The sequence below is a fragment of the Podarcis melisellensis genome, assembly GCF_964234715.1.
Source record: "Podarcis melisellensis genome assembly, chromosome: 12".
NCBI classification, from domain to species: Eukaryota; Metazoa; Chordata; class Lepidosauria; order Squamata; family Lacertidae; genus Podarcis; species Podarcis melisellensis.
The window spans coordinates 3,292,067-3,317,732 of record NC_138544.1 but is presented as its reverse complement, the minus strand read 5'-3'; the positions used below and the strand labels follow the sequence as shown (position 1 = coordinate 3,317,732).

General features: G+C 42.4%; 1 protein-coding gene across 7 annotated transcripts in view; it reads left to right on the top strand.

The window, feature by feature from the left end:
• The window catches only part of HECW1 (HECT, C2 and WW domain containing E3 ubiquitin protein ligase 1), a 192,045-nt gene that overhangs the window by 129,837 nt on the left and 36,542 nt on the right, over positions 1 to 25,666 (top strand). For 4 of the 7 annotated variants that reach the window (XM_081930971.1, XM_081930972.1, XM_081930973.1 and 1 more), the window contains 6 exons: positions 157 to 1,521; positions 6,108 to 6,209; positions 11,960 to 12,110; positions 20,536 to 20,666; positions 21,317 to 21,438; positions 25,110 to 25,295. In XM_081930971.1, coding sequence (XP_081787097.1) covers positions 157 to 1,521; positions 6,108 to 6,209; positions 11,960 to 12,110; positions 20,536 to 20,666; positions 21,317 to 21,438; positions 25,110 to 25,295 — 2,057 coding nt within the window. The remainder of the gene's footprint in view (positions 1 to 156; positions 1,522 to 6,107; positions 6,210 to 11,959; positions 12,111 to 20,535; positions 20,667 to 21,316; positions 21,439 to 25,109; positions 25,296 to 25,666) is intronic. The other 3 variants (XM_081930976.1, XM_081930974.1, XM_081930975.1) reach the window with 2 other exon arrangements.

Below are 25,666 nucleotides of genomic sequence, written 5' to 3'. Positions count from 1 at the left end.
GATGTGGCCTTTATTCCTGAGCATGCCTCAATTGAAAAGCATCTTACCTATTTCTGTTTAGGTTACAATAGCACAAGCCAATGTGATACCTCTGCACATGATTCAGCAAACGGCTTTGCTTGCTTAAGTAACACCTTTCCTTCATGTTCCCAACAGATGATGAAGAGGTCTCTATTACTGCAGATCCTGAGTCAGCGGATTTCCAGGAAAGCACCATGAATATCTCAGCAGAGGAGATCCTTGGTGAGCCTCCGTGCACCAGCACAGTGAGCTCAGAAAGTGCAGCTCCAGAGAAGCTAAATGGATACCCAGTGATCTACATCAATGTTGATAGCTCTGGTGCTGGGGAGCTCACCCTGAACAGCTTCCTAAAAGAAGAGCTAGCAGGAAATGGGGAGGCTGACGCAGTGCCAGCAGACACGGCTGATCCCTTGGAATCCATCCCAGGGGAAATGACACCTTCCCTGAGTGCCATGGACCTCACTGAGCAACTGGCTCTGTTGGCATGCACACCCCCTGAATCCGAAGTTAGGGAAAACAATAAAGTCAATTCTGTTACGCAGGGAGACAACGACATCTTTGCCAGCATAGAAGCCTTATCAATTGATGAGGTGAGTGGGGATATGCAAGCTCTCAAGGATCTAGAGAAGAGTCAGGATGATGAGGGAGCTTCAGCCCAGGAGGAAGAAGAAGACAATGATGAGGAAAAGGAGAAGAACAAGCTGCAGCTGAGGACCACAGCGAAAAGGAAGAACAGGCCTTGCTCCTTGCCTGTGTCAGAACTTGAGACGGTGATAGCGTCTGCCTGTGGAGAGCCTGAGACCCCACGTACACACTACATAAGAATACACAATCTCCTCCACAGCTTGCCTTCAGCCCAGATGAGCAGTGATGATGGAGAAGGGGAAGAGGAACAAGGCAGTGTGGTAGAGAATGATGAAGAGCTGACAGTCAGGGAAGTGTCAGAGAAAGACATGGCCAGCGAGACAGAAACAGTCTTAGCAGAAGCTCCCCACGAAAGCAGAGTGGAAGAGGCCTCCATGGAGCACCTAGCTGACTTAAATGAACAACAGCTGGATGGTGAAGGGCCTAGAACGGAAAGTGAGAGTGAACTGAGTCCTAGGCCTAATGGTGATGCCGAGTGCGAAATGTGCGACACTTCCTGCTACAGCCCGTCCTGCTACAGCACTTCCTGCTACAGCACTTCCTGCTACAGTACTTCCTGCTACAGCACCTCTGGCCAGGACAGCACCAACCGGTTCTCAAGCCATACCCGATTCTCTTCTGTGGACAGTGCAAAGATTTCTGAGAGCACAGTTTTTTCTTCACAGGATGATGAGGAAGAGGAGAACAGTGCTTTTGAGTCAGTGCCAGACTCGGTGCAAAGCCCTGAGCTTGACAGGGAGCAGGGGGATGGCTCTGCCCATTGGCCGGAGGAATTGGTAGCTCGTGGAGTGAATCTGCCAAGAACAGCAGAAAGCGTAGAGTCTCCAGTAGCAGGCCCAAGCAACAGAAGAGAAGGTTAGACTTGGAGGAGCAATACGTTGATTATCTATATTAGGCATTATGAGAGATAACTAATGACCAAGCTCTGGTCAGTTTTCTTGGGCAGTACTTAACACCCTGCTTGGGGGGAAAGAAACAGGAATTAAGTGTTCTTACACGGTCAGTTTATTTTTGATGTGACACTGGTGGTAGGCACAAACGATGCGTCGGCTGGATTCTCTTGGTCACGTTCATAAATGAGTTCCTGCACACTTAACCTATATGTTGTGCATGTCACTGTAGGGAATCTTAGGATTGCCACTTTGCAACCTGGACACCAAACACATAACTTTAAATCACCTGGTTCTGTGGGAGACAAAGCAGCTGTGCCTCTTCTCACCACTTCCCTCCTTGGTCGTGAGGTCCATCTCTGCTCCCTCACTGTTACGTGACACACCTGCAGCCCTACTCCCTGCAGAAAGTAAGAGCTGTGTGGGGAGTACAAGACCAGGGAGGGAGGTGGTGGGAGGATTTGTGGTTGCTTCGTTGCCTAGACCACCAGGAGATTTAAAACATGTCTAGTTCAGAATCAGTAGTCCCTTAATAGCACTCCTTTTTTCAGTGGGGCTTTTTCCTGGTTTATATAAAAAATATTTCATTTCACCTCAGGTGTGTGTGTGTGTGTGTGTGTGTGTGTGTGTGTGTGTGTGGATGAGGAGAGAGAGTTAGTGCATGGGGAGGGCTACATCCTCATCTGGTGTATTAAGCTGCTGCAGTGTGCAGCATGTGAGGATCTCGCTCAGTAGGACTTCGTGTGCCAACATCTAAATCTCTCTTTGTATTATGAAGTATTTTCAGACTCTACCAGTCATGTCACTTCTTGGCAAAACATATAAATTGGGGGGGGGCAGTGTAAAAAGGGCTTCTTGTGGTGAATCAAGTCTATGCCGTATCATTGTGGTGAAATGCTAATCTCCACAATTAGATTAAAATGGCATGCTTATGCTTCACCTTTCAACCACCCCTTTCCTTCTGTCCCCTTTGCAGAAGCAAAAATAACCTCAAATTTCATTTGATTTAGGCATTCAAAGCAATTTGATTTGCATTGTACTTGTGCACTGAGCTTTTTTGATATTTTGTCATTTTTGTTTGCTGTCTTGACTTTGCTTTTGTTGGGGGGAGGCAGGGCACACATTTTCAAAATAGTAAAAAAAATAGCATAGATTGCAGTCTTTGCTTTTGGTTAGTTGAAAAAAAGAACATGGTGGATAATCTCTACAGCAGGCCCTCCAGATGTTTTGGAACTACAACTCCCATCATCTCTAGCTAATAGGACCAGTGCTCAGGGATGATGGGAATTGTAGTCCCAAATCATCTGGAGGGTCGAGTTTGCCTATGCCTGCTCTACAGGTTTTCATATATTGTGTAAAGCAAAGCTTTCCAAACTGTGTGTCACGACATGTCAGTGTGTAGGTGTGTCACCCAAATGCTCCCTGCGCTCCCCACAGGGCTCTGGTTTGCTAGTAAAACTGAATTACTGTGTTGCGAAATGATGCACATCTAAAAAGTTTGTAACCAACATGAAAAGTTTGGGAAAGTTTGGTGTAGAGCATGAGTCACACAAGGCATTTCTGAGCCATACAAGCTCTGTTGATGATCACATTATGTGAGCCAGGTAATCCCAGAGATGGACAGTCACAACTCCTGTGATTGTAGTAACAGTTAGATGCTGTAGAGAAGCTGGCGGCCACCAGCTGCATGTGGCTGGTTATTGCTGGAAGAGAATCGTGAACTAGCAAGTCAATTCCTATTCCCTAATGTGCCAGCACAACCAGATCAGCACAACCACATGATCAGGTGATTCGTTCACCATGTTTTCTCCCCAGGAATGCGTACCCAGGAAAGTGTGCGGCTGCTTGTGTAGCATAAAATGTGTTTATGGATTTGCTCTGAAACCATTGTGTGGCTACTCCCCACACAGGGCCGGCCCACCCATGATCCACAGGGCCTCCAAGGAATGCATCTCCATGGTGGCAGCAATGGCTGTGGTATGTTCCTTGAAGGCCTTGAATCTCCTGCCTTCTCAGAAGCCACCCCTCTTGGTGAATAGGAAGTGCAGCTGGTCTCCTCCCACCCCATGGAGGAAATTGCAGGGGCTGGCCTCTGGGGTCTTCTGCGCTCCACACCCACCCAGCTTGATTCAAAGTGGGGGGGGGGCTTTCCACCACAATGACTTTTGATTCCCAGTTCAACTGTTGTGCAAGGTTGATTTGATTTCCCCCATTGTTCCCAATGTAGATCTTCACTCTCTTCTTGTCTGGTGGGGGGGCGTGTGTGCCATTTTGTAGTTTGCCTTGGGCACCAAAACATCTTGGGCCCACACCAGCATCAGCCCAATTTTCTGAAGGTTAATCCTAGGACAGGAAGGAGCTTGTAGCACAACTCCTCCTACAAGGCTCGGGAATTCTTACATTATCACAGTGGCTCCCAGGCCAACGTAGAGGCTTGCACCAAGATTCTCTTAGGTGTGCCTTTCTCCCCCATTCTGTGCTCAGCCCACACCAGAAAGTGGACATCTTCCTCCTTGATCATTCATGGCTCACTTACCTGAAAGGGCAGGTGAACAGGGAGGATGAAGAGCAGGGCCAGGAGACTCCAAGGACAGGCAGTGGACCACACCATTGTGGCACACCACCAATATGATGATGCTGACCCTTGACACTGGCCATCAAAGCAGTAAAATCCAGCCTAATATGATTGGATACCTTTAAGGTGGTAAGTAAAAGAGCAGCAGAAAGGAAGCCTGATTTTGGTGACCTAGTAGTAAACTTGAGTAAAGGTATTAGTTCTCTAGGAACATGCAGTAAGTTTTAAAATACCAATTTTCCCCAGCATGTAAACAAGTGTTACTTATATACATTCATCAATGGCTTTTGCTTGGGACATTTCTTTTTGTGGTTGTGATACCACTGAAGATCAGAGAACTATATATAAAATTGTGGAGGGTTGTTTTTCTTAAATCTGGCTCAATTTTTTTTCTGGACAGTGTATTCAAACTGATTTTTATTAGGAAACCAAAACGAAGTATTTTGTTAAATTCAAGCTTAAAATTGTTTTTACGTGGAATTAAGTGTGTACATTTTACTTATTCAAACTACGGTCATTTGAATTTTCCATTTTGTTTTGGCTGCAGTACTAAAAGCCACCTAAAATTATTTGCAGAGTAACTCAAACCCCTTGGTCTGTGCTGCTGGAGGGGGTTGGGGGCAGCAGTTTGGGCTCTGCCACCATGGAGAACCTCGTTGCAGCCGCGGAAAGTGTGGTGAATGGGGAACACTATCACTGGTGCTGTTCCATCCAGCACTTGCCGGCATTAGGTCCCAAAATGGATTGTGAGGCTAGAGCACAGGCAGCCATTGACCTGCTGGATCATAAGCAGGGCCATCCCTCCGAGTTCCTGGGGTTCCCGCCAGCTCCTGGGCGGCACAGCACAAAGTAAATTAACCTTCCCCACCATCTTCTGCCCTGGCCAGTGTGAGGGTTTGGGATGCAGCAGTTGCCCCAACACTGCACTTGGCCCTGCTGCTTCCCAGCCAAGGTTTGGATTGCTGTTTAGTTTCTCTAACATCAGTTAGATGGCTGATAAATTATGGTTTTAAGAAGTAAAACCTTATTTTCTGTGCACCCCACCCCCCAATAATGTCAGTCCTGTAGCTGGAAAGATTCTGACATTAAAAAATGTCCAAGCCAGTAATCAAGTATTTCATTTTGGTTAAAAATGGTATGATGACATTACAACTACCCTAAGTTTTTTTATCATTATTATGTACCCCTGTTCTAAAACATAATAAAATAAGGGTAAATGACAAGCAATGGGATAAAACTGTTGATTCTATGGGATTTGAAAAATGTTCACTGAACCCTTGAATCCAATAAGAACTTGGTTATGTGTTGTGTTTTAAGTTCTCAAAATAAGAATGGTATTTTACTACAAGATGGTTGCAGCATCTCAAAGAGACTCTAGTGATAGCAGAACTTTATGAGTGACAGTTTGCTCAGATTATGGAGGCAAGAATACCTGCACTGAATGTTAGTATTCAGAAAATACTTCCATTTTGCTTTGGGCTCTACACTTCATCTCTTCTCTTTCTTACCTCAGGTCCCCCTATGTTCCTTTTGGCTATCTTTGTCTCAGCTCAGTCCCTCTTGTTCGCTTATCCTTCTCTCGCTTTCTTCTCTCTCTCTCTCTCTCTCTCTCTCTCTCTCTCTCTCTCTCTCTCTCTCTCTCTCTATCTATTATCTCTATCTCTCTCCTCTTATTTAATTTATAGCTGGAGAGGTCAGGGACTGAACCAAACCCATCAGTCCTTAGTTGGGTTTACATTGTAAGTCATCAATCCTTACTATGCAGTGACTCACAAAATCTTCCTTTTGACTTCATATTTCAATAGTTCTTTGCCTTGCACATTATTTTTAAAGAGGGCTTGAGGCAGCTAATACACCAGATTGCTGTTAGCCCTTATCTGAAGTTCTTCCAGTCATTTGTGTTTATAGCAGTGCATTTGTAACCACTGTGTGGCATCCATGAATGAACATGAACATCTTGACTGTCTTATCCATAGGTGATTGCCCTTTACTCCATAATTCTCAGCCAATCAACCAGCTTCCCTCCATGAGGTCTGACCAACATCACTACCCAGCCATTGATGAACCTCTTCCGCCAAGTAAGCTTTAGTTTCTTAAAAATATACTACTTTTTTCAACTCAAGTTTTCCTGTTTATCTGAAGGGTACATATAACTAGGCGGTGTGTAAAAAACCCTGAAGAAAGTTCACCTGTCATTCTGAAACTCTTATGATTCCTCCAGAATTACGTATGAGGAATGAACCTCCAGATATGTTTAAAATTTCGCTTTAAGCAATTGAAGTTGCTCAAACTGAGAAGCCAGTCAGAGCCAACAGCTTTGTGAACTGAAAGAGGTAGGCAGTTCAAACAGGTAATCAAGCAGCTGGTGCAAACTGCTGCTTCCTGTCCCCTTGTAGGCAATGGAAACATAAGCATATCCAACCAGTATTGTACTAATTGGACTGCCTACCATGTACTTCCAGGCTCAATTCAAGGTTTTGGTTTTGATCCATAAAGTGCTTCACAGGATGGGGCTGAGCCATCTGAAGGACGTTTTCTTCTGCAGAAGTCCATAGACTAGTTGTATTCAGGTGATCAATTCCAGCATCATAGGCCATCATTGCAGGCAGTTAGAACTACATTAGCAAGAGGCAAGGTTTTCAGCAGAGCGACCCCCAGACTTTGCAATGATCAATGAGGTGGAGTACAAATTGGGCTGGTTTCTATAAAGCGTCCAAGGTTTTGTTTGTTTTTTAAGCCGGCATTTGATTACAGTAAGCCTGCAACGTACACACATTTAACTTGTGTGCATTCAGCTTTAAAAGTGCATCAAAACTAAATAAATATAAAGGGGCAGAAAGGAGGCAGGGTTCCAGGGAAAATAACTTTGGCAATCCCACTTGCCATTGAACCCAATAGGCTTGGACTACGTGCGCTGCTCTGGTTTGCCAGAAGCGGCTTAGTCATACTGTACGCTGTACGCCGGCTCCCTCGGCCAATAAAGCGAGATGAGCGCTGCAACCCCAGAGTCGTTCGCGACTGGACCTTGCGGTCAGGGGTCCCTTTTTGGCTTTATGCATGATCCCCAGAATGTAACACCCATGTAAATTGCTGGCTTACTGTTTTTTATTGGCATGTGTCCTGTTTTTATCATTGTTGCTTGCTGTTTTGTTTTATGGTTTTTTTCTTGAACTGTGGCAGTTTACCGTTTTTACAAGGACAGGATTGATGGCCAGTATAGCAGAGGATTCAATAGGGTATACCTCTCTCCTGTGAAGGTGGAAGGAAGTGGAACTCACACCATAAAAATTATCTTTAAAAACGCTCTATAATTTCATTTTAAATATTTTGTCTTCACTCCATCAGTGTATCCTGCACTTGATGCAAAACTTTCTCGAAAGTTCTCACAAACATGCCTTGCAGAATTGAATCAGAGCTCTTGTTCATTTCAGCTAGGTTTTTGCAGGAAGGCAGATCGTGGCCTTGATGTGTTTAATAAATCTTCAGCTGTTTTTAAAAAAAGAAAAAAGATGAGGGCAAATATCTGGAGATAATTAATGTCACACTGAATAGGGCCGGGTAATTTCTGGTTTTCAGCATTGTGATCTATCACAAGCTAAACTGCTATATACCAATATATCATGATGTCTGAAATAAGGATGGAATAATGTAAAGGCAAATGGGGTAATGTCTAAAACTGGGGTCTAAAACTGATAACATTTACTTACCTGTAACATATAGTTACAACTGTTATTTTATAGTACAGATAATTTTTTAAATTAGCACATTTTCTCTAAAATTAAAGCTGTAGCATATTAGTAGCATAGATATCAAAGGTAAAGTGAGAATGTTCCCTTAATTTTTAAAATAACATTATTTGACAGACAGAAGGTCTGGTGGGCAGGGGGTTGGACTCGATGGCCCTTGTGGTCTCTTCCAACTCCAAAGAAGATTCCACCTAAACATTAGGAAGAACTTCCTGACAGTAAGAGCTGTTCGACAGTGGAATTTGCTGCTGCCAAGGAGTGTGGTGGAGTCTCCTTCTTTGGAGGTCTTTAAGCAGAGGCTTGACAACCATATGTCAGGAGTGCTCTGATGGTGTTTCCTGCTTGGCAGGGGGTTGGACTCGATGGCCCTTGTGGTCTCTTCCAACTCTATGATTCTATGATTGTATGATTCTAAGATCTCAAAACCTGGGCAATTTCATTTGAGGGAATATATAGGTAGTCTGTCAGATCGCTTGGATCTAAGCCATAGAGGGTCTTACAGGTCACAACCAGCACTTTGAATTGTGCCCAGAAACAGATGGTTAGCAGGGGAGCTGTTATGTAGCTTGGGAACTGTTATGGATGCTCCCTATAGCAGCCCCAGTCAACAATCTGGCATAAGCCCCTCAGGAAGGAACAGAGCCATTGTAAAACAGGGCCTCCAAGTCCCTTCCCAGCAGGAGACCATTGGCCCAAAAGGATAACCATGGTCGATGCTACTGAAAGTCACGGAGAGGTCCAGCAGAACCAACAGGGACACACTCCTCCATCCAATTATCAAGAAATCCACCAAGGTGACCAAAGCCGTCTGTCCTGTAACCAGGTCTGAAACAAGATTGAAGTGGATCTAGATAATCAGTGTCCTCCAGAAACCCCTGGAGATGAGATGGGATCCCAAAAATGGGATATTGAGATTGCCAGTGTGGGAGGGCTTTTTCAATAGAGGTCTTATAACGGCCTCCTTAAATGTGTAGTAGCTCTCACATTTCCTAGGATCCCGTACATCCTTGGGCTGTGCAGACTGGAAAGTATTCATTAACAGATAGCATGTTAGTGGGGTGAAATTCCTGGAGTGGCAGTGACATTTCTGGAGCAGAACTTGAATATTTCTGTTTTGTCCTTCCGGGTTTATGCATTTTTCACCACTTTTAATATGCCTATTCTTCATAAGGAGTACCTAGCATCTTGCATTAACAAAAAATGTCCAGTAGATGGCACACTCTGACCTGTAGCACTGTTGTGATCTTTCAGGTCTAAGATATTACTGCTTGGTTATAGAAAGTGCCCAGTGTGTTCAAAAACTAGGTAAAGTTTGCAAAGAAAGCTTTATGTTTTTGTTTTTAATCCGGTTACTTTGTTTTTGGTGACCTTCCTCCACTGGGCTGTGGGTGATCCCTAAACTTCATCACTGGATTTGATTCTTACTTTGTTGATGCAGTAAAGCCAAAGGAAGCGTCAGTTGCCTGGAGCCTTAGCTGAAGTCTGCTGTAGATTAAGAGAGAAGAAGGAAATAAGAGAAGTTCATATAATAGGCAAATATGTCTCTCCTCCAAAATCTTTGCAAGTGAAGGCAAATTAGATTTCAGATTACAGCCAGATGGCCTACTGTAGTTTAGGAAGAATGCTTATGTGGACTCTTTACCTAAATCTATGAAGATTCTATGGATTCCAGTTATTTTCAGTCCTAGGGGCCCTTTAATTCACCCTTCTACATTTTCATCTATATTTTACTGATAGGTTTATTGACAGTGTTTATTGTGGAGATTAATTGATACGAAATCCCAAACATAGAAGCATAAACAACTAAAAGGTATTTACTAATATATCCATTCGTATCACTGAATCTTTAGTAGCTATATATTCTATGTCCCTGAACATGTTTGTTGTCTTTCATGTGCCATGCCAACTGAATAGTTGCTGCCAGAATTGAATTATTCAGTTTTCCATTTGATTTGAAAGCCACATAGGGACGATAATTCTCAGCGGCATGAATTTTTAAAGCACATTTTTTTAACTACACACTGCAGCCTGATCTAAAGATTTTTCATTTTTTTCTGGCATTTGTAATATGCCTTTATTGCTTCCTGAGTAACTCGCCCTTAAGCAGGGAGAATCTATTTTATATCTGAAGGTGTAAACATGGATTATCGTATGCTTGACTTGATGGAGAAAGATGTGCTTGTCTTAAAGTATTTTTCCAGTGAAAGCCAAGGAGGGATGGTTAGAATAAGATGAAATCTTCCTGAAAGGTCTAGGGTATGGCCACTTGGGAGAATTCAAAGGACCACAGAATATTCACAACAGCTTTTCTGGGACCTGAGAGGCAAGAACTTATGTGTACCTTTCAAAAAAAACTAGCCCGATATAACCACTGACTCCATTCCAGTTAAAATTCAGTGCTGTTGAAACAAATAATCTTATTGCTGTCAGTGAGATTTAAGCTGTAATCCTAAACACACACTTATAGGGAACACGAACCATTGTACGTAGTGGAGTATGCATAGGATGTGACTGAATAGCTGCAGTCCTAAATACACCTACTTCAGAATCATGCCCGGCTCTTTGGGACAAACATCTGAGAAGACATGCACACAATCTGCTTGAAGTGATGCCCAACTGGATTGTTGCCACTTTCTGCCACTCTGTCCCCATCATCTTGGCAGGTCCCCACCATATTCTCCTTTTTAGCAATTGTACGTCAGCAAGCTCCTACTTCACTGGCTGGGCTGTTTCATATGCTATGTTTTTTCTACACCCAAACTCTATGTTAAACATGAAATGGCCCTAACTCAGAGACCTTCTTTCACAACTGTCTGTGTTCTTTGCAATACGTTGTCCATCTGCACTGTTGGGCAGATCTTCAATGTTCACCAATTATGTGGGTACATGTACCATAATGTCTAGTATTTGCAATCCTTCCCCACTGCTTGTCATGCCACTATGGTGCTATCCAATTAAGCTGGCAAACCTCTAGCTCTGGGCTTTCAAGTGGGCATTAACCATTGTATGTGATTTGTGAGTGCTTTCTACACGATCCATTGCATTATTGCACATTGTGGCAGGCTTACTAGCCATAGTAATTCAAATATAACCTGGGCAGGAAATGGTGTCCCAAACACTGCATGTTTGTTTGTTATGTAAAGTAATTTAAGGATGTTGATTTGGAGTCCAAACATTCCATAGTGTGGCTTTTTGTCCAGCAAAGCATACATCTACTTTTCATCTCCTTCTACGCATGCCCACAGTTATGGGTAAAATGTACCCTTTACTTTTTAGGGATCTCCCTCATGAAACTTGGGACTATGAATAAGGCTAAATATGGGATAAAGGACAATTCCATAGATTTTCTAGCCCCCATCAGGGTCCTAAACCCTTTTTAAAAACCCATTTAAAAAATGCATGTGATTTTGAGATACTGGCCCTGATCCAGAAAGCCTTCTCTATGGGCAGGAGGGCCAAAGCACACTTAGAAATCTCATGTGTTTAAGAACCATTAATTTCAGTGGATGGGACAAGCACCATTTGGTTACAGCTTTAAGACTGGAGACTGATTAGGAAGCTCAAGAAGTAAAACTACAAAATTTGCATTAGGCAAGAGCCCCACTCTGCAGTGTTGGGATACCCTGTCCAGTTCAGCTTCCCTCCACCAAAAACCTGGGCACCTCATGGTCTTGGAATCTGAACCTGTGCTGGATCCATTTTTGCCTGTACTTTAGCTGGCAGAGCTAGTGCAGTTCAGGAAGTCCACATAATCAAAATGTGACTTGGGCACCGTATTTCCCCCACTTTTTTGCCAGGGTGGTGTTTCCTTTGCTTCTGGATTCCTTCGCTGTTAAGCATTAGAATGCTCCTGTGCTGATGTTCTTAAACAGTGTGTTTTACAAGTTGTTGGTCACTTTTTAAATCTTGTATTTAATTTAGGAATGTTTTCTTTTTGGTAAATATGTCTGCATAATACTATACATTTTGGGCAGGAATGTTTATATGTCTGGATTCCCCTAATAGTCTAGATTTCTGGATGTCCACAAATGACCTCATTTTCTGTCTTTTTTCCAATTTCCTAAAAAACCATTTAATGGAAGACTGGGAAGCTCGGATAGATAGCCATGGTCGAGTATTCTATGTGGATCATGTGAATCGAACTACAACTTGGCAGCGTCCGACTGCAGCAGCTACTCTTGATGGAATACGCAGATCAGGGTCAATCCAACAAATGGAGCAACTCAATCGGCGGTGAGTTTATGCTGGACCAAATTTCTAAAAAAGTTCTAGCTGAAAACCATCCTATTTGCCTTCATCTCCCATGCCTTTAGGATCTGGCACACTATGCAGACAAGAGACTGCAAGTGCAATCCTATACATGTCTGCTCAAAACTGAGCCCCACTGACTTCAGTGGAGCTTAATTCAAGGTAAGTGGGTATATAACTGCAGGCTGGGAGCATCATAAAAGGTGCTTACCAGATTAGAGGCAGAATGCAGTTTCCAAAAGATTTGAAAATTGTATAAAGGGAGACACACAAAAAGATGTTCTCTCAAGGAGGGCAGAGTTAATATTACAACATACACAGAGTCACTGGACAATACACAGCATAAATGCAATCAATGCCAGCTTATTTTTGTGATTGCAAGTTGTTTTAAACTGTACTTTATATTGTATTTTAATGTAACCTGCCCTGGGATCTTCGAGTGAAGATTATTATTTGAGTGAATATTATTATTATTATTATTATTATTATTATTATTATTATTATTATTATATATTAAGTTACATTACATTATGTTATGTTACCGCCTGTAAGTTTTATATTGGTGGGTGTATGTGCAGTAGTTTGTTAATTTCTTTGTTGTTTTTGTTTTATATTATGTTTTTGCATTTTAATTAAGTGTGAGGTGCCTTTTAGGTTTTTGGACCAAAATGTGGGGTGAAATAAATGAAAATCTTACATTACATAGAGAAAACAGGGTATGCTTTGATAGGTGTTAAGAAGAAGGAAGAGCTCAACGTAGTCTTCAGCAGGAACCTCCTGCTGCTTGTAATGTTTAATTTTGCTTTCAGAATCACAGCTGGATCTATGAATTCTCAAGCATGTATGAGTTTTTTAAAGTAATAATCAGGGGCTACTAAGTGTTGCTGGAAGGATATTTTGATGCTCCTCATCATGGTCTTCCCATGTTCCTCCTGTCACCACCACATGCCTGCCCACTTGCATATACAAGGGAAGCTCAGTGCTGCAGCTGAGCACACAAACAGGTGGTCCAGCCAAGCACATGAGTGAACAGGCAGCCAGGGCGGTCTGTGAATGGCAGCAGCGGTGGGATTGGGGGATTGGGATGAGTTGTGGGGTAATGGGGGGTTGGGGTCAGATTGTGAGGGGGAAGTTTGGGTGAACTCTGAGGGAGGGAGAGTTTGGAGCAAACAGAGGGTGGGAATTGACAATGGGGTGGTGTGGGGGGGTTGAAGGAGCTCTGGTGGGATGTGGCGTTGAGTGAGGTGTAAAGGGAGGTGGTTGGCAAGGGTGGGTAGGATGGCAGGGGTGGGGGTAGGTGGGGCTGGTGAGCAAAGCAAGCAGGGGCAGCAGTCCTAGTATTCCAGTATAAGGCAGGTGAGCGTCAGTTTACAAATCTGTCTGAGATGTTTATGGGCAGATTTATTTTAAATGTCTTTACTTGACCTAAATCCAGGTCACACCAAACAAAGTGGGTCAGTACATGAAGATGCATGCTTCTGTTTCTCTTGTTAAATAATTTATAATTTCACTAGACGTTATATGACAGCAAAATCATTTTTCACTATAACCTCAGGAAATGTTTTTGTTTTTCCTCCTCTCTCAGTTTACCATAATGATATTGTTTTCCATTGGAAAAACCTGGGCCTGGAACATCTATCCTCTAATTACACACCTTAGAGCGAACAGGCAGGCTAGTTGGGGGTTTCTTATACTTTAAAATGTGGGATAATTATCTTTGGTGTGCTAAGCAGGCAAATTCAAAGTTTCTTCCTTTCAAGACAGCCAAACAGGATGGGAGTTCTTCAGTCCAATTTGCAGAAAGAAGGATTATAGAAATCAGCTGCCAAGCGGCAGCCACCAGGAATTTTAGTAGTTTCCCTAAAGGCTTTAATTCCTCTAAAAATATCTTTTGTGCATAAGAGAACATAACACCAGTGAGTCCCACAAAGTATTATCTCAAGCATACTAGTGTAGTAGGTCAGACTACTACAAATCCCAATTCGTCCACAAAACTCACTGGGTAACCATGGGCCAGTCACTCTTTCTCAGTGCAATCTACCTCACAGGGTTGTTGTGAGAACAAAAAAGTGTAAGGTATGTGTGTGGGCCGGGGATATGTCATCCAGATCTCCTGCGAGGAAGGTGAAATAGAAATATGGTTGGGTGCCCTCAAGCTGCTGCATTTGCTGTGATAAATGTATGTGTAGGGAATACAACTACACCAAAGCCCTGGTTTTCTACCAGTTTTCTATTATTATTATTATTATTATTATTATTATTATTATTATTATTATTATTATTATGTCTGGAGGACAATTTAGCCATGGTACCATCAATCTACAGGTTTACCATCTCACTTGCTGTTTGCAAGAACTAGGCAATGAAAAAATACTTTTTTAGGGAGCAATGGAAAAAAAACCAGTTCCAGACCTTGCTAGAAGAGATCATTTGGTTTATTTTATAAAAATAACATTTAATTGAATCAAGATTAGCTTGATGTAATTGAAATATTTGAAATATTTATTTTGAATGTGCTAGCTTGTGTGCCAGGTATGCTGTTAACACAACCTTCTTGCTCCCCTTTCTCTGTTAATTGTGCCATGCATGCTTCACTTCCTGCCCAAGATGCGCTCCTTTCTCTTTGCCCTACACACTTACGTAACACAGGCCTACGTGTTGCCAGAAGGCGGTGGTTCTTTTAAGATTCAGAGACAATGAATACAATAATAGGTGAAGGCTAGAAATTCTTCATTAATGCATGCAAAGAAAGACTAGTGCCCAAACTGCAACCCAAAACCCACTTATTTATCGCCAAGTGCCAACACGGCAATTTAACCTGAATACTGAGGTTTTGGTTTAGAAGGGGAGGTTGGCGCATCCATGTGGAGAGAGAGTGGAGCAATACAGTGGTACCTCAGTTTTCAAACAGCTTAGTTCTCAAACTACTTGGAACCCATACACTTCAAACCTGGAAATGAGTGTTCTGGTTTTTGAACTTTTTTTGGAAGCAGAACATGCTCTGAGTATAACTTTCGTTTTGATTGCCACACTTCCGTTTCCAGAATGAGGGAAGACGAGCTGGGTGGCAAGCAAACAGGTCCCTGCCGCTCTCCAGCGCTGTGTCCCTCTGCCTCTGCAGCCACAACAGCAAACCCCCCCCCCCCAGCTCCGGAGACGCTGAATGAGGGAAGGCTGGGCTGGCAAGCGAGCAGGCAAGGGATGTTGCCACCCCCCCCCCCTGTCATGTGACAAAGACAGACGAGAGCAGAAGTGCTGGGACTGCACAATCATTTGGGCCTACTCAAGTTATTCAGGCCTAACTGCTAACTGTGGAGTCACTCTGACATGGGACTCATTCTCCTTATAAGAGCAGCCATTTTCTCTCTGTGTTCTCAGTAAGATTTCAGTCAGAGTCAGTCTGCCTCAGTTATGAGCAGAGTCAGTATGGCATCTCAGTCAAACTGTTTGGAACCATGATGTTTATGAAGAAGTTTATTTTAAATCAGAAAAGCTTTTATTCTTTAAAAGTCTGCATTATTAATTTACGCTGCGCGTCACTCCCACCCCTGCCTGCTCCTGCTTGCAGGCAAGTAGGAGAGGGATCAGGCTGTTCTGTTTGCACGGGAACAGGAGCTGGATCGGGGCTGCTCAGCTGGGGAGGTGCAGGCTCTGTCACACTTTCCATTGAGGGGTTCTCGGCTGCACTCCCCTCAAGGAAGAAGTTTAAAAGAGCCCCTGCACCACCTGAAGGCAGCCAGCCGCTCCTCAACTGAGCTGCCTTCTCCCGCTTCTCCTTGCAAAGTGGAGGCTTCGTGCTTCCCAGCTGAGAGATCCCCACCCTGCTCCTGCACAAGTAGGAGCGGGAGCAGGCAGCTCAGCTGGGGAGTGCGAACCCTCCACTCCACAGCCCACCAATGCGGCAGTGCGCCTCTGAGCGCTTGCAGAGCGCTGTGCCCTCCCCACCCACAGCAGAAGCTCCCCAAGGGAAAGCGCGCACCCTGGAGGTTGTGGCTCCATTTTGCACACACACACACACCCTGACGCCCCATCTGAGGCGCTTCTGCTTCGACACACGTTGAGCTGAGGACTCAATGCACCTGCCCTCACCTTCTGCCGGCTCTGTGCAGAGAGAGTTCTGAGTGCCCCCTCTGGCACAAATGCCACAGGTTCGCCACCACTGGGCTATGGCATAAAGCTACAGAACAGATCTTTTCTCTGGTGGCCCCACTTGTGGAATGTTCTCCCCAGGGAAGCTTGCTTGGTGCTTTCCTTACACTTCTTTAGGTGTAAAAACATTCCTCTTCTCCTAGGCCTTTGACTAATTGAACAGTCTGTGGTCTTTTAAACTGTGTGTGGCAGGGTTAGTGTTTTTGTTTGCTACTGTGGTATGTATTTTTGTGTTTTTATATCGAAAATCACCCTGTGATCCTTGGCTGAAAGGCAGTATAGAAATTAATTAATTAAATAAATAAATAATAAGAATAAGAATAATAAAGAAGGCAACAGTGCTTACACCCCTTCATTTAGTTTCCGAAGACACTTTAGAACAGCAATGGACGGGACTCCTGCGTCAGCCAGCACATGGCACCTTCTGCAGTCCAGATCTACACTGATGTTCCAAAAGACAGGGCTGCTTCCTCACCCCGTTATATGCTGTCTTGATCTCAAATTACGCTTACATACAATGCTGTTTTTCAAGAAACAGAGATGCCAGAACTCTTTCTAGAAAAAGAGGTGCCGGAAGAGGTGTGTGGAGGGGGTATTTTTATTTTAGAATAAAAAAAGATTAAGGCAGCTAACAACAATTTTAAAAACCCTGTTAAACAAATAATAAGTAATTAAACAACTGAAAGCTAAGGGAAAATAGAAACAGCACATGGAATAATTAAACTTAATTAATAAAAGCCCACCTTTATAAAATTATGTGAGAAATAATTGAATTGGCACCAAACTTCTCTGTGGTCCAGCAGCAAGACTGATAGGGAGACGTCCTATGATCCACTTATCCCATAAGATTCCTTCAGCCAAATACATTGCGGGATCCATCCTTTAGAAAGCCACAGTTACGTCATACCAGTAACATATAAATGAGACCTTCCTTGAGCCTCACCTTGCTTCCCTCTGGTGGTTGTGGCAGGTCCATGAAGGTCATTTTAAAGTATTCTATGTACTGCCTTTTATCTAGTTTAGAAAACATTCCTTCTGCATTAGGCTTAAATATTGAGATGAACTGGGCAGTATTTGTGCAGCTGCTAGGCTTTTCCTCAGATGAAAATGAACAAAATACTTTTGTTAGTTTGCAGTATTTATAGTCGGCTCTTCCTTGAATGTACAAAAACTACAAAATTAGGTCCAATAAAACACAATTCTAACCCAAGGTAAACAAGCAAAACTACAGCAGCAAAAATTAATATTTCAAATTTAACCAAATGACTAGGTAAAAGTAAACAAAACATTCAAGCAGACAGAAGCAGACGAAACAACCAAAGGTTTTAGCATCACTTCCCATCTGAATCCTCACTTAGGCGGTCTACTCCCTCCCTCTCCGTCTCTCACACAAAGTCTGTGTGACAACAGACCCTAAATCTGTGACTTTTGAATAACTTAACAACTGCAGCCCCCCCCCCCAGTCATCCAGGATCTCACCCTGAGCAGTGTAAATGGTTGCCCACAAGCATCCACAGCAAGAAACTCCCATCTCTTATCCACAATGACAACAGAAAAAAGAACACACCCAAAATAAAAACTAGGTAGCGATAAACCCCAGCCAGTTTTTCTCTCCCTTTCCCAGTCCTGAGAAAACCACAGAGTTGCCAGGTAGAGACATGCAGATGGGTTTGCTGGTGTCCCTCATCTCTCGTCTTCTTTTCAGCTGGCACAGACAGCGTTCAAGGTCCTTTAGGGTCTAGACTAGACTAAACAAAACTATGGTTTTGAAACTATTGAAAAGCATACTGGGGTTGTTCCAAGGGGTTTTCAGTGTAGGGCCGGCCTATTCATGAGGCTGGCTGAGTGAGGCAGCTGCCTTGGGTGGCGGGAGCCCAGGAAGCAGCACCCCTGAGAGCATGCCTCATGCTCCACTACTGGTGAAGAAGGGGTACCAGCAGCAGCTCTGGTAGCTACCGGCAATATCTTGCCAAAATGTTGTGAGATCTAATGTACTCTGTGAGACCTTGTGTGAGATCTCACCAGAACCCACTGTTATTGCCACTGCTTTCTGGGTGTTGCCATGTAAGGAAGGCTTTGGTGGTGGCAGAGGCAGAGCGGCATCTTCCCATCTCGCCTGAGACGCACCGACTCATCTCAACGAGATGCTTAATGATGGCCATCAAGGAAGCCTCCCTGAAAGACTGGTTGTTCACCTAACAAAAGCCAGTTACAGAAGAGGGAATCGGGCAGCGAGGCACATCAGGCTGGCAGTGTGTCCCAGAGCACATATCCTGCAGCATGCTGTGGCAGTTCCTTGGAAAACCAGTCTTTAGGGGCTCTCTGAGGACAGAAAGTTTCAAAACCACCATTATAATGCATACACAGTAAATGTACCCACCATCACAATCATCATTTGAAAAAGTGCTGGATTTTTCAAATGCACCCACATAGCTGCTTCAAGTTTTTTCCACATATGTGGCCGTTTTTTCAGAATATCTTGAAGATTGCTTTACACAGTTTTGACTAAACTTCAGGAGTCTCTTGGTCCATTGCTTTCCTTCCTAGGCATTATTAGCCCCCAGGGGATTTTTCTACCATCTAATTAAATGGGAAGCTTATGCACTGTGTATATCCCTCTAAATAGGTGAACTACGTTTTTCTGTTCTGCTATTGCATGAGGGGGGCATAAAACTCAGCCTGCACTGGAATGGAAAGTTTGTTCAGTCAGCCTGCTGTGAAGTGAATAAAAATGTTTATAGGTTCTTATAAAAGAGAGAGTGGGGGAAAATAGAGCTATGTTAATATGGTGTGAAGTCCAAATATAATAATTTGTTTGCAAAGGGCATATTTAAAGGCAAAACAACAAATCCTTAGTTCTTGTAGTGTTTTTTTAAAGCTAATTTTATTATGCTATTTGCCTTCTTGCTAATATGTGTATGTGCATGTAAAGTTAAATATAAAGAATTGATTATTGAGGAAATTAATGAAACAAAAGCAGTCTACTCTTTCAGCCAAGCATAAATCTTTATATTTTCACCTTCTTCCCAATTCAATTCAATTCAAGTATTTTATTAAAACTTCCAAGACTGTCAAATCATAAATCAAACCAAACTAAGAAATAACCTAAAAACAAAATTATTATTATTATTAATATTATTATTAATATTACTATTATTAATTCCCTGCATCTTTACTAAGAATGAAATTATTTGGAGGCTTATATCATTTCCCCCTGTAGAATACCCTCCTGGAGGATGTCAAAGAGTTAAACAACTATATAAATTTTTGTAGACATCTGAAGGCAGCCCTGTTTCGGGAAGCTTTTAATGTTTGATTTTTTGTTGTTTGATTTGTATTCTTGTTGGAAGCCACCCAGAGTAGTTGGGGTAACCCAATCAGATGAGTGGGGTATAAGAAATTATAAATTATTATTATTGTTATTATTATTATTATTATTATTCCAATCCAAATGCCACAAACACTTGAGAAACCTAAAGCATAATTCTAAAAAATATTAAATATAAACTACCTAATTATATTTAGCTAATAATATTGGACCAATACTCAAAATTTGCCAATCCAAGCCAGTAAGCCTACCTAATATCAAAGTTTCACATTTTCTTCAGTTTAACCTATAAGATTGACTTACCCGATATGCTCCCACTTGACAGCTTTGATCGGCAGAATTTGCACTTTTACGGGTGCCGCATAATACCTGCACCACATCTATAAGAACTCAATTGTTTAGTTTGGAAGCCTCAACACTTTGGAGCTCCCTGCCTATTTTTAACAGGCCTTCATGCCCGCTGAAGACATTTTTATTTAGACAAGTCTACCCAGATTTTTATTTAGTTTGTGTGAGTTTTAATTTGTTTTAGTCTATTCTATTGTCGTTAAAACTTTCTGTATGGTTTAAATTATGGTTGTAACTTTTTAGTAATAATTTTATTGTTCTATCTTTTTCATAAACTGCTTTGAGTTTTCTTTTACCATCAAGCAGTATATACATTTTGTGAAATAAATAAATAATCTTTATTTAGGGCAACCATAGCTGACTGTAAGGTCAGGCCAAGAGGAGCCAGACTTTCACTTTCTGTCTTTCTTTCCTGTTAGGCTGTACTTAAGGAGATCGTGCATAGTTAATTCACTGTGCCCAAATACTTCAAAATAACAACAGGCAATGACCACACATAACACTAAGCCAAATCGTGGCTAAGCATGAAGGGGTAATGTGCATCTGACTAACATATTTTACTTCCTCCCCTTTTTCAAAATCAAGGTACCAAAATATTCAGCGAACTATTGCTACGGAAAGAACAGATGAGGACACTGTGGTTAGCAGCAGGGTAGAGAGGCTTCCCGCTGGAGGAGGAAGTGATTCTGAGGCAGACCCTTCCCAGCCAAATTCAGGTAAGACATTTACATGAGTCAGGGTCCTCCTCTTACTAAGGTATTGTATGAGCTTTGTAGATGAGTGGGGGGGGTAGCATCACGTTTCACAGATGCTTCTCAGTGAGGGTCTGGTTCTCACTGTTGTGATAAAGTCTATGTTGGGGCCGTAATTGGTGGGTCCCAAGTGTCATTGCGCTTCCATATTCCCTCCTGTTGGTTTATTTATTTCATAAAATTTATATGCAGCTTGACTGTAAAAAATCCCAGAGCGGTTAACAAAAAGCCAAAACCATAACATCAGGAAAAATATTTAATATGTTAAATGCACAAGAAGTTAAGATACTTGAAAAGATACTTGTGGATGTCAGAGATAAAAAGAACTATTCACTTTTACACTGGATATTTATTTATAAAACTAAGTTGGAAAGAACTTGTTGCCTAAAAGCCAAGACTTAGCTAAAGGAATCGACAAATAAGGATTTGAAAACACAAGAAGCACAGGTTTGTTGGGGAGGGTTGTGCCATGGATTAACAAGTCCTTTCTGTAACTACCAGGAAGTTGGCCAGAAGCCGTACTTTAGAGGGGGAAAGCAGAAGAGGGGAGAATAGTCATTCCAAATTCAAATGTTCTCTTGCTGTGTATTACATGGAAGCCTTTTTATTTTCAGAAATTAGAAGAGAAGTACCTGTTTCACCTGTGAATTCTCAAAAAATCACTTTGTTGCTGCAGTCTCCAGCTGTAAAGTTCATCACCAACCCTGAGTTTTTCACGGTGCTGCATGCAAACTATGTAAGTGCTTGACCCTCATTTATCTTTCAAATTGCTGATATACTTTGATAGCAGCATCCAGGTGGCACTTCAGTTCTCTCTCTGCAATTGAGAATGTGTGAGAAAGAATGAAAGTGATCGGAGAAACTACGCAAAATCCAGAATTGCGGGGAGAGAACTGAATTCTAGGGAAGAAAATACAATTATCCAAGTGATAAATTCATCCCCACTTGAATTTGTACACCTGGATGGTCATGCAGAAGAAATTTGGCTTTGCAGCAATCCAGCAGCATGGTTTGCAAAAACCCCTCTACATGTGCCTTCTTTTTGAAAAAGGAGCATTTGGTGGTTTGCCAATGTACGATATCAAACCTTATCACTGAACATAAACTACAATGAGATGTTTAGTCATTGATCCACAACAGAGTATTGTTGAGTCATGCATGTTCAGGGGGAATCATAATGCATAAAGGTAGCTTTTCTCGCTGCTAAGATATTTCAGAAGATGTTGGACAATTACTGTGCTCATCTGTTTCTGCCTTAATAGACCTGGATCTACATTATAATCCTTATGCAACATTTTGGTTAGCAAGGCCACTAGCTTGTCATATGTACAACTCATACTCTTCCCATTTCTCCATGCTCCCACACAAATAAAAAAAAAATCCTTCCAGTAGCGCCTTAAAGACCAACTAAGTTCGTTCCTGGTATGAGCTTTCGTGTGCATGCACACTTCTTCAGATACACTGAAACAGAAGTTACCAGACCCTTCTATATAGTGAGAAGGTGGGGAGGGGTATTACTCAGAAGGGTGGTGGGAATGGGTGATGGGCAGATAGCTGTGATGAGCCTGTTGACGACTCTTAACGACTGCAATAGGTATTACAGGAAAAAGCAAGGGGTGAGAAGGTGAAAAGTGGCTTTGTCATGTATAATGAGATAAGAATCCAATGTCTTTGTTCAGACCAGGTCTCTCCATGGTTTTAAGTTTGGTAATAAGTTGCAATTCAGCAGCTTCTCTTTCCAGTCTATTTCTGAAATTCCTTTGTAGTAAAAAAGGAATTCCCACACAATCACTAAATCAGTATTTTACCAAACTCTAACAAGTATCTCAGAACAGAGGTTTTCAGATCCTGGAATGCCTTTTGAAAGCTTCACATCCTCAAGGAGAAAATCAGTAGTAGGAGACAACCTCCCCAAGAGAGAACTTGTGTGGCATTACTGATCTCCCACCCACTCAAAATGGTTTTTAAAAGCATAGTTCCATTTAAGATTCTATACTTCATGACAGTGAATGAGGCTGTGTTGAAAAGCTAACCCCCCCTTTTTTTGTTGTTCTGAAGGAAGCTTCCAAGTGATGAGGAAGTATCCTTGCAATGCTATCAGGGAGTTACTGTGACTTTATTGAATTGCATTAATTGTTTTGATGAATTTGTTGTTGTTAGTTTTATATGCTTTTGTGTTTGATATTATAGCAGTGCTTGCAGTGCTTGCTGCTTTTTAAATGGTGTTGTGATTATTGTGAACCACTTTGAACTCAACATTTGTTGTTGGAAAAGCAGAATACAAATATTAAATCAACACATCTCAGCCCCTAAAACATGCAGCCAAATGGGAATGTTGTGTGTATTCTAGGTTGCTTGTTCATTCATGCAAGGCATTGTGGGGTTCAGCAGCTGGTTCGTGCCATAGATGAACTGACTATATGCCCTAGAATTCATCTGAGAATAGTGTGCACTATCCTGGGGCTCTTTGGCAGATGTTCAGGGGTTTCTTGGTAGGCACGTTGATACAAAGAAGTTCCCCAGGAAGTTGAAAACTTGAAAACTGCACTGTCACAAGGCAAGAAAGTACAGTATTTATCAATTATCTCTACTCTTTTGGCAAATGCACACTTTCCCCTCATAATTGGCTAAGCAGAAACAAATACAGTTTTAAAAATCATTTCAAGCTTTCTCTGAGAAGTATGTTGGAATGACTGGTAGAGCATAAGCAGTTTTCTTATGATCCAGTTTTGGTTTGGTCAGGGGAGTCAAATACTATTCAGAAAGAAAACGTCTAAGATTAATCTGAATATTCCTCTTTGAACTTTTTGTGGCTTTCACTTTATATTAGTAGATCTTACATCAAAGCAGGTATCAAATTAATTTGAACAGAGCAACACCTTTTCTGTTACAGCAATGATTTCGATTCTGCCAAAGAAACCAGAATGACCTGCTGAAACATCTGTTAAGGCAGTAATACAAATTCCACTTATGTAAAAATAATATGCTACATAAATTTGGGCTTAATGTCGTTATGATATTTTAACCACAAACTCCAATTAAAATTTAGAAGCATTAATTATGGCCATGAAAATTGAATTGGAAAATATTATCCAGCAGCTGGAGCCGAAATGGAAAACAGATCTCTTCTTTACTTGAAGGCTTTAAAAAAACCTATGAAATTTTTTGTCTCTTTTAAGGTCTCAGAGAGCTACTAAAATGGTCAATGAGCTGGTGGTGGAATTCCAGAGTTTGTACTACTAAGTTTCTGTAATCCCAACCCCAAGCTAAATAGCAAGAACATTATCATATATTTCCAGAAATTAACGATCATTCACTGTGTGTGATCATAAATACTTAGCAAGTTACATGCGTGCTGGAGCAATGTGAGAGCCTCTTCCATGTGCCTACATGATATTTCACTGCAGCAATATCTGTAGGAAGGAACTGGAAGGTTGAGGCACATGATATGATTCCTTCCCATGCCAATATCATAGGCCCTCAGGCAACGACTGCTTACTTACCAGAGCCACATGGCTCTTTCTTACAGATGTTGCTACAGGGGCAAGGGACCCACTGAATCACAGGAGGATGTAGTGTTATGCATTCTGGATGGCTATAGTCTGACCACTAAGACCAACCATGTCTCAATTTGATCTGGAATAATCTTGGTATTTGTGAACTTTCTTGCTGAGCATTTAAAGGCTCTTAATGCGGGTGGCACGTTGGGTTAAACCACAGAGCCTAGGGTTTGCCAATCAGAAGGTTGGCGGTTCGAATCCCTGCGACGGGGTGAGCTTCCGTGGCTCGGTCTCAGCTCCTGCCAACCAGCAGTTCGAAAGCACGAAGATAAATAAGTACCGCTCCGGCAGGAAGGTAAATGGCATTTCCGTGCACTGCTCTGGTTCGCCAGAAGCGGCTTAGTCATGCCGGCCACATGACCTGGAAACTGTACGCCGGATCCCTCGGCCAGTAAAGCAAGATGAACGCTGCAACCCCAGAGTTGTCTGTGACTGGACCTAATGGTCAGGGATCCCTTAACCTTTTAATGTGGGAGAAGACATACAGGCAGCAACCATTTTAGGTGTGTCCAAATGACAAGCAGGTCCTCTTGGACCCGGAAGAGGGATGGAACGGGGACAGGAAGGAATGGAACCCGCACATGAAATGGCCATTGCCTGTATTAAATGCATATTCTTTGGACCCTTTATTAAAAGACAAGCCTATCCTTCTGTAAATAACCAGACTTTGGAGTCTAGCAGCTCACAAGGCTCTTAAAAACAGTTACATGATTTACTATTTCAGACAAGAGAGTTTGGGGGGAGGGGGTTGCCTGTATGAGTCATACAGATTCTGGAAAAGGTCATTAGAGGTGACACATTTGCAGTCGTGAAATCTTTGTTTTCCCCTCCTGCTTTTTGTATCCAGAGTGCCTATCGAGTGTTTACCAACAGCACCTGCTTAAAGCATATGATTCTAAAGATCCGCAGAGATGCTCGGAATTTTGAGCGGTATCAGCACAACAGGGACCTGGTAAATTTCATCAACATGTTTGCTGACACACGGCTGGAGCTTCCCCGCGGCTGGGAGATCAAAACTGATCAACAAGGCAAGGTACAATAATTTATACAATATTGAGTTCTCTGCAAATTTATCTGACTTATTTTATGAGTTGACCAAGAATGCCCAAGGTGTTGAAATGTATTAGCTTTGAAGTTTGTGCCTTATTCTCAGATGTCTCCTCCTGAGTCATTCAGTGGCATACACATTAATAGGCTAAGTATATGAATTTGGGGACCTGAATACATTTACAGGACACAACTGCCAGTGCTGGCCGTCTACAGCCAATCAGGCCGCTGAGCAGTCACAAAGGACAAGTGGACCACAAGCACCTCAGTCGGTGGAGGTGGTCCAAAGGGCTACAGTAAATGTGATAAGGTGTACCCCTGTAAGCCCTTGCGTCTGCTGCTAATAGAAAAGTTCAC